A 9,427-nucleotide genomic window follows, 5' to 3' on the forward strand; every position below is an offset into this window, starting at 1 on the left:
ACAGAAATACAGTTTACACAATAAAGTGATGATGCAAAGCCACTGGAGTGTCTGAGCTAGCTGCACATGATAGCTATTTGCTGGAATAAATGAATGGATGGTTGGATGAATGAATAAATGAGTGAAACACCAAAGAAAAAACAAAAACAGGCTAAATCCTGGTCCTTAGATCTTATATCAAGATATTATTTCACTCAAGATCACCTAACTTTAGCTATTTGTTTTATATCCTCTTAGACTTTACCTTGTTTTAAGAGTCTTCAAGATGCCAAACTTGGGTGGAGGAGCAAAATGTGGAGCCTGTGAAAAGACTGTCTACCATGCAGAAGAAATCCAGTGCAATGGAAGGAGCTTCCACAAGACCTGCTTTCACTGCAGTGAGTTAGGCAGACAAGGGGAACTAGCGGTTATTTCAAAGTTCTAACAAACTGGTTCTCATGTGTGGTCAGTGTTTCTAAGCATGACTAGGACACTTGTGAGAAATATCATCTTTGAGCCCCACCCAAAGAAAGAGTCATACTCTCCTGAGCACCTTCTCTACAATCACTCATCCAGCTCAAAGTCAAGAGAAGCTGGCTCTACCTCTGCCTCTGTGGTAAACACTTTGGTCCAATAGTGGTGACATTTACAAAATGTCAAAACTTGGCAAAGAAAGGCAGTAGTTATCTAGTCAGAGTGGATTTGGCTTTCTTCACTGTCCCTATTGACCAGCTGTCATTCCAGCCAGCTGTAACTGGTCTTTCCTAAGAAACAATCTATGTCTGTCAGGGACAACATGTACCATTTCTTGCATTCAGCACCTGGGCACTAGAACTTCATGAAGAAAATCTCCCCCTTCAACTACCAGACACAGATTTACAAATGTCTAAAGAACTGTATATGGTGAGGAAGTCAGGGTGGTTATAAGGTTGGACTTTATGACATTATGTGACAGCAGCCAAGTCATTTCTCATTCCTATGCCCAGATTGCATGCATCTGCAGCAGTCAGGAACAGACCCTGGACAATCAGACTTCCAGTCCAATGATCTTTAACATGACAGCTTCCTGCAGTTTCCTAGTAATCCTGTACCTAGAGTAACTAGCCATGACTTTGAAGTGGCCACTTACTTGTCTGCTTGCCTCTTGTAGGTCTGGCTCAAGGACTAGCTTTGTTGCATATTTAGCAGCTCCTGTCCCTATCCAGATTTCCCCCATTCACCTTGCCCCAGCCTAGTGACTGCAAGATGTTCCACAGTTCCAAATGGTTTTAAACAGAACTTCAAGGGCTGGACTCCAACTAATTAGAGCAAGGAAATACTCCATCCTTTATGATGCCAGTAATAGTATCAATTTTGCAGCTGTGGTTATTTCCAGGATATCTTCATTCCCACAGCAAACAATTTTCATAGAAGAAAGGGGAGGCTATTCTTCAGTGAGTGGGCTGGCAGACTTAATGATGCTCTGGGTACTAATGGTGTGTGTGTGTGTGTGTGTGTGTGTGTGTCTGTGTCTGTGTCTGTGTGTGTGTGTCTGTGTATGCTAGTCCTGGGGCTTGAACTCAAGACCTAGAAGCTGAGTATTTTTGCTGACGACTAGTGCTCTACTATTTGAGCAACAGCTCTACTTCCCAGTTTTCTCGTGGTTAATTGGACCTGAGTCTCATGGGCTTTCCTGCCTGGGCTGGCTTTGAACTACAGTCATCAGGTCTCAAACTCCTGAGCAGCTAGGATTATAGGCATGAGATGCCAGTGCCTGGCTAGATATAAATGACTAATGGAACATTCTTTTCATGTTTGGACTAAGTGCTTGAAATCAGGTAGTGCATTTTGTATTTCCAACACAGCCTGTGTACAAAAGCTGGTCAGAAGCCAGAACCAGACACAACTAGGGCACACAGGTCATAAGCTGTTTTGGAGTGCTAAAACGGACTACTGAGCTGAGTCAAAGGATCTGAGGCTACCTACAGTTCTGCAACTTATTGCTGCATAATAGTGGGAAATCACTGATCTCCAGTGATACATACATTCAATTCCTTCCTCTATTCATTCATTTAACAAATGTTTATAGAGCACTAATATTGGCCTCAGGCTCTCTGCCATGTTACGGGGATAATAAGGTAAAAGAGCCTCATCCTCTCAGAAACTTAAGGTATAGACCATCAACAAATACATGAGCAGCTGTTATGAAGTGTGGCTACTGACAACAACAAGACAGACTTTCTATCTTCAATATAAGGCATTCTCTACCAAAAATTATTATTCATAGAGATTTTTCCCCTTGTTCAAAGCCTCATAATTTCTCTCAGGCTATGGGACATCCTCTGAATTTCTCTACTTTTAAAACATTTTTGTTAAAAAAATTTTAACCCAGGGGCCAGGAGTTTGGCCTTGTGGTAGAGTGCTTGCCTAGCATGCACGAAGACCCGGGTTCAATTCCTCGGTACCACATACATAGAAAAAGGCCGGAAGTGGTGCTGAGGCTCAAGTGGTAGAGCTCTAGCCTTGAGAAAGTCCAAGGACAGGGTTCATGCCCTGAGTTCAAGCCCAAGACTGGCAAAAAAAAAAAACCTTAACCCATATATAGTAACTACACATATAGTCGTATCAACATCCCTTTTGTTCCAAGTCCTGCAACCATCAACCCCTTGCTAATCTTACCTTATTTATAACCTCAGTGTTTTCCTCATTCCCATATTGAACAAGTTAATAATAATAATAAAATCTCTCGAGGAAGGTTTCTAAACCTGAAACAACTTCATTCCATGCTTGATTGCTTATAGAGACCACTTGATGGAATTGGCATAAAAAGAGACAAATTTAATGCACATTTTATTATTCCTGGAGATACGATTTTGCTATTCTACAAACAACTTTTATTGGTAACAATTTTGAACTGAAAGTCTAATGCTAGCTAGGCAAACATTTTACCACTTTTTTTGACTTTTTGGTCACTTTTCAGATGGAATCTTGTTTCTTGGCTGGGCTTGCCTGAAATGTGACCCACCAATTTATGTCTCCCTCCTGTAGGTGGAATGACAGGCACATAGCTAGCTTTTCTGTTGAGATGGGGTCATGTAAACATTTTGCCTAGGCTGTCCTTGAATGAAGCAAGCAAGATAAATGAAGTAAGCAAGAACTTTTTAAACATTATCATAAACTAAACAGAAAATTCTTGAGAAAACTGAATTTTACAGCATCATAAATATTGTGATAATAGGTTCTTTTTATTGAGATTTTATTGGTGGATCAATTTTATTGGTAGACGCCCAATCAGGTACAAAATGCAAAAGAAAGCTGCTTCTCAAAGAAACATACCATAGAGGGAAGGGCAGGTGAGCTGATCAGCAAAGCTAGTTATCTCTCCTAAACGTGACTGTAGCAGAGAAGTTGTAAAGAAAGAAAGAAGCACAATCATTCTCCGAACTTGAGTGAAACTAGAAACAACATTCTAAGGAAATAATTATTTATGTATATTATTAACTATTTAATACTTTTGGTTTTATCTATAAAACTTGTATTTTTCCCTAGGCTAGGCACAACTGAGTGGTAAAACATTTGGCTAGTGAGTGTATGCATGGCTCTGGTTTGACTCTAACCACTGTTAAAAGAAAAAAAGAAGTTTCTTTCCCTTTCAAGTTTGAAAAAAAAAAGTCTTCCTATAAACCTCCTCTTTGGAAAAGTAGGAGATTGGCCGTGTTATTGCCAGAGAAATACACAGAGACCAGGTGACTTCAGCTAATGGAATAAAGGGCCTTTGAAACATATCTGCCTTTCTGCCTCCAGAACTGGACCCAAACTAGTTTCAACATCATCCCCATGAATATCCTTTAATGTTGAAAGACTATGTTAAGTACAGAAACTATTCATTTCTGATTCCTATAAGGAAGGGAAAAAAGTAATTTCCTTTTCTTCCTCTGCCTCAAACTCCCCAAACAGTAAATACATATACTTCCCTGATGTGACTTGTTAAGGGACTGTTAACAGGTCTAAGACATACCCCCGATTCTAACACCACCCTCTACTCTTTCCGTGTTAGGTACATGTGAATACATCACTTCTCTTCTCTGTGCCCCTATTTCCTTATGTGTAAAATTGAGACTTCTTGGGATCTATGACTCAGGACAGATGCTCTGGCCAGGAGCCAGTTTTCTTCGCTTAGAGCCCCTAAGCATGGCATTGTGAGTGGAGGAAAGGGGAGGATTTTAACCCCAATCCTCTCTCCCTTTCTTTGGCAGTGGCCTGCAGGAAGGCTCTTGACAGCACCACAGTGGCAGCTCATGAGTCAGAAATCTACTGCAAAGTGTGCTATGGGCGCAGGTATGGCCCCAAAGGGATCGGGTATGGACAAGGCGCTGGCTGCCTCAGCACGGACACAGGGGAGCATCTTGGCCTGCAGTTCCAACAGTGAGTTACTGCTGTGCTTTTTCCCTCCCTGTTAAAGATTCGATTACCAGGACAGTTCATTTTGTTCCCATAGCAACATTTTCTGGAAGTGGGAGAATGGACTTTTATTGTTGACTTGCCAACAATAGGAATGCTCAGTCTGACCAAGTTCTAACAATGTGCCATCTCTCCAAGGACTATCTTTTAAATTATCTGCCTTTCTAAAGGGCAATTACTTTATATCACAGTTCTTGGTTTACATATCAAGAGAAAACCCAGAACTTACAGATGTTCTTTTGTTTGACCTTTGAAAAAATTTACCAAGTCTCTTTTTTTTTCTCCTTTGAGAGTTCCTATGTAAATCAAATAAATATTGCAGGGAAGCAATCGTTATTCTCTATGCACTTGTCACTAAGATTTCTTCTCTTTCATTATAAGATGATTAATATCTGAATCCCGGAGGGGGGGCTGTGCGGATGGGCTGCCCTCGAGAGTAAGCAATAAACTGGATGCAGTGGCTCACACCTGTAATCCTAGCTACTCAGGAAGCTGAGATCTGAGGATCCCAGTTCAAAGCCAGCCTGGCACTAAAGTCCTAAAACTCTTATCTTCGATTAACCACTAGAAAACTGGGAAGTGGTGTTGTGGCTAAAGGCATAAGGAGGTAGCCTCGAGCTGAAGAGCTCAGGGACAACACCCAGGCCCAGGGGTAGGGCAGCAGCCTTGAGCTGAAGAGCTCAGGGACAGCACCCAGGCCAAGAGTCCAAGCCCCACAATGGACAAAAAACAAAAAACAAAAACCCAGAATAAACAATAATGATTGTTTATTGGCCATCAGTCTGTTTCCTTGGGTCCACTTTCATGATGATCACATTGACTGAGGGTAGCTGGTCTGGTGCTGCAGACTGGACAGCTCTATGGTGAGACTAACCAGAAAGGTTCAGTTCAATTGAGAAATAGTCCTGTGGAGATCTCCAGAGTTAGGAGAAAAAGATCCCTTTCAAGCAGAGAGTAACCCACAATAGAGCCTGGAAAAGTGGAAGGATATATGATTATTCACTACAAGGAAAGAGCTGCTCCTTTTAATCTCTCTCATTGCTTCATCCCAGATGTAGTTTTTAAAAGATAATGTCAACTGTATTCTCTGCCTCACATTATTTAAAATTCCCTTTCCAGGGGCCGGGAGGGTGGCCTAGTAGTAGAGTACTTGTGCCTAGCATGCATGAAGCCCTGGGTTAGATTCCTTGGTACAACATACACAGAAAAGTCAGAAGTGGTGCTGTGGCTCAAGCAGTAGAGTTGCTAACCTTGAGAAAGCTCAGGGACAGTGCCAGGCCCTGAGTTCTAGCCCCAGGACTAGCAAAAAAATAAATAAAATAAAAAAAATCCCTTTCCAACCTTAGGAAAAGAATAACAAAAGTCAGCAATTATGAGCTGCCTGAACTTGTTAAGCCTTTGATCTCTGCTCTCCTCTACCTAGAGTTGTGGTGAGGCTCAAGTGATATAATTTATAAAGAAACAACCAAAGATATTTTTCACAATTCCATTTAGAAAAACAAGGCTTTAAGGCACTACAGAAAAGTTTAAACAAACAAGCATAGTAAAACAACGCAATGACAACAGGAATACACATGAACATATATAAGGCACTTGTTAAGAGAAAATTTAAGCCTATTAAATATTTTTAGCTTGTACATGCTAGGCAGGCACTGTTCTCAGTGGCTTCAGTTACCTAGTTCAGTACTCCTGGAAGCTCTAAGAAAAACACCATTTTCCAGGTTAGGAGAAAAAGGCATAGAGAAGTGTGACAAGAAAGAGCTACAATTCATTAGTGTGCTTATTTCCACCAGATCCCCAAAGCCGGCACGCTCAGCCACCACCAGCAACCCTTCCAAATTCACTGCAAAGTTTGGAGAGTCAGAAAAGTGCCCTCGATGTGGAAAGTCAGTCTATGCTGCTGAGAAGGTCATGGGAGGTGGCAAGGTAAGGTCTTTTGTGTGTGAGCCAAATGGGATTATTCATCTGTACCAGATCAACTGCATGGAATAAGTAGGAACTCTGTGTCGCAAGGGCCATTTCCCTTAGTTGTTTAGACACCACAGAGCCTCATCTACTTTCCCAGATGATAATGGTCTACCAACAGTGCATGTAGAAAACTAAAATGGGTATGGTTTGTGGCAACAAGCATGTACCCACTAGAGGAAGGCACCTAGCTAAGCTCGTGCAGATACAAAGGCACACAAGTTCGCCTTACTCCACAATCTTTAAAGTACATTATCCTACAAAGCCAAGGTATTCCCCCAAAGAGCTGCACCTAAGGAAAGGAAAACACAGTTAATACTAAATGAGGAACCATGAAAGAAGTTTGACTTAAAGTACAGATCTCTTCACACAAAAAATAGCCATTTCCAGACATATGAGAACACCTCCCAGCTGTGCCTAGCACACACACAGATGTGCAGGTGGGAGGTGAGCATACAACAGTTACCCTGGATAATAACTGCTTAGCTTTTCACTCCTGCCGCCCAAACTTCATATTCAATATAAATCCTTTCTTAACCAGTTTGTTCTTTGGAATTTTTCACCCCAAGGGAACTTTTCTAGTTTTGTTTCTTCTGAAAAAAACAAAACACAACCCACATACCTACACACCATCAGTAAAATCACAATAAATGGACTTGAAATGCTCACTATGCCTCATTTTTCTCCAAACACCTGGGAAAGTTCTTTAAGAGCTCCTTCAGTAAGGGTAAGGTTAAGAGAGTTGGCACTCCTTTGTATACTCAACTGCCTACCTCCTTGATATGCAATTATTCTGTGCCCCTCAGCCTTGGCACAAGACCTGTTTCCGCTGTGCCATTTGTGGGAAGAGTCTGGAGTCTACAAATGTCACTGACAAAGATGGAGAGCTTTATTGCAAAGGTGAGTGGCTCTGAGATTTCCCTGGGACTTGTTTTCCCAAGAAGGGCCCTTGGAAAAGGAGGTTGTCTCTGTGCATGGAGGCCTAAATTGGCCAGGAGTGGGGTTGCTTAGTATGAGTGAAGTCTGGGTTTTTAGGATAGGGTGCAAAGCTGCCTAAGGGAAAGAGAGTACCCGGCTCTCTCTCTTCACTCTACTGGGAAACTCAGGGGAAGTGATGGGAACCAAAGGTTTGTAGATAAGATGTTAAGTGGTTCAGGAAAGCTGATGCTTGAGTGAGAAATAATGTCCTATCTCTGGTCTTGGAAGAGGCCTCAGACTAAAAAAATAGCACCACAGACCCATCTGAAAACCCAAACACCCCTTCTCTCTTGAGTAGATAGTGGTGACTGAATAGTAGGAACTTGGTCTATTTCATTTGTGTTTATCAAAATATCTCTTTCCCTCCTGACATTTGTTTGTGATGTTGCCAGTCACTTAGCAATCACAGGGACATTCCTGGCTTGCTTTCTATTTTATGTCTCTGCCCCAGTTGCCTCCAAGATCCTCTTATATACAGATAGTGAGGCTCAGCTCTTTACTAGTGCTAGGAAAAGAAGAGATGCACTAGGGTAAGGGTAATGTAGCTTTAACCATAGAACTTCTCTGAGGCTTATTCTGTTGTTCAGAATACTATCATTTAATGAGGGTGTCTTGAGAATCTTCAAATATGCACAATGGTATAGAGCAGGGGAAGTAATGGAAAGCTGATTTCAGGGGCATCAATAATATAAGTATGGAGGTTTGGTATCAAGAGGCTGTGGCAGATGTTCTCAAGTTAGATCCTCCTTAGCTACAGAGAAACACCCTGTCTCAGGAAAGACTACAGATTGCCAAAGAATTTCCTGATGAGGCAGATTAGGAACTAACTTACCATATGACAGAGAGTACAAAGAAGACATGGTGGGGGTAGGGGTCCTCATCATCAGCATTCATAACCATAAAATCCTAAAAATTTGCAGTAACAGCCTGCAGGAAGACCAACATGTAAACATATTGTATGTCCGATTTATGAACAATGTTAGATATTGTAGACATAGTTCTTCTGGCTTGACAGACATGAGTATGGAAAGAGACACTCCAGAAACAAGGAACAGTTACATCTTTGGTACATTTTAGGAAGTGTGTCTGGAGGAGAGGGAAGGAGCCAGGCGGCAGGAGGAAGCAGGGGTGGGGACTGGGACTATATCTGGATTATGCAGTGTTGAATGAGAAAAATATCTGGGAAAACTATAATGTGCAAAAAGTATAAAGGGTGACATTGTCCAAAAAGAAATGTACTCATTACCTGACTTATTACATAACTGTAACCCCTCTGTATGTCACTTTCATAGTAACAATACATTTTTAAAGTATAAACAAAATTTTACTAAGGTAAGTATTTAAGTTAATTGATGCACATATTTATCAAAAGGTTGCCTTTAGGATGTAAAAGGACATTGCCGAGGCAGAAGAATCTGAACAAATGGTACTGATCACTGAATTCTCTTTTTTCACTTGTTCATTCAGTTTGCTATGCCAAAAATTTTGGCCCCACGGGCATTGGATTTGGAGGTCTTACGCATCAAGTAGAAAAGAAAGAGTGAAAAGGCGACCACTTTCTCACAACCTTTACCAGCCAAAAGCATTGCCAAGTAATCTGGCAGACAAGAGCTTTCCCCAAACAGCCTCATTTGCAGGTGAACAACCTTTCTCTTCAGAAGTGATCATAGGCTTTACTCAAAGTAAGAAGAAACCTTTGGAAGAAAATATTTAAAATTTAACAGATGCAGCAGATGCTTTATAATTTATAATTCTTGGGGTGGGGAGGCAGTAAATAAATATTTCAGTGGTACCCTGTATGACTCTGAATTCTTTTTAGAATAGGAGAGTAAAACACACACACACACACACACACACACACACACACACACACACACACACACAGGTTAAACAACCACAAAATCTAGTTTCAGAGAATGAATTTGGATTTGGATATTGACTGGAAAAGGAAGGAAGGAATGAAAAGGAAAAAGCACCAGAAAAAGGAAGATAGTTTTCTGATAGTTTTGTGAGATGTTATATTGTTACTGTTAACAGAGAAGAAAACAGTAGGTCTGGGAGGAAA

The 9,427-nt window shown here is 41.2% G+C and overlaps 1 protein-coding gene across 1 annotated transcript; it reads left to right on the top strand.

The window, feature by feature from the left end:
- Positions 1-265: 265 nt before the first annotated feature.
- On the top strand, positions 266-9,427 carry Csrp3 (cysteine and glycine rich protein 3). The gene is made up of 5 exons (XM_090348943.1): positions 266-377; positions 4,215-4,383; positions 6,213-6,345; positions 7,191-7,284; positions 8,830-9,427. Exons 1-5 carry the CDS (start codon positions 266-268, stop codon positions 8,904-8,906), a joined length of 585 nt encoding a protein of 194 aa, XP_090205069.1. The 3' UTR covers positions 8,907-9,427.

This window comes from Megascapheus bottae, chromosome 16, assembly GCF_031878675.1.
Source record: "Megascapheus bottae isolate mThoBot1 chromosome 16, mThoBot2.hap1, whole genome shotgun sequence".
Lineage (NCBI taxonomy): Eukaryota > Metazoa > Chordata > Mammalia > Rodentia > Geomyidae > Megascapheus > Megascapheus bottae.

What these genes read in the sequence shown, in the direction of transcription:
- Csrp3 (XM_090348943.1), top strand. Translation starts at nt 266, where the DNA reads ATGCCAAACTTGGGTGGAGGAGCAAAATGTGGAGCCTGTGAAAAGACT. An exon ending in CAAGACCTGCTTTCACTGCA is followed by an intron (nt 378 to 4,214) that starts GTGAGTTAGGCA and finishes TTTCTTTGGCAG; the next exon opens with TGGCCTGCAGGAAGGCTCTT. An exon ending in AGGTCATGGGAGGTGGCAAG is followed by an intron (nt 6,346 to 7,190) that starts GTAAGGTCTTTT and finishes TGTGCCCCTCAG; the next exon opens with CCTTGGCACAAGACCTGTTT.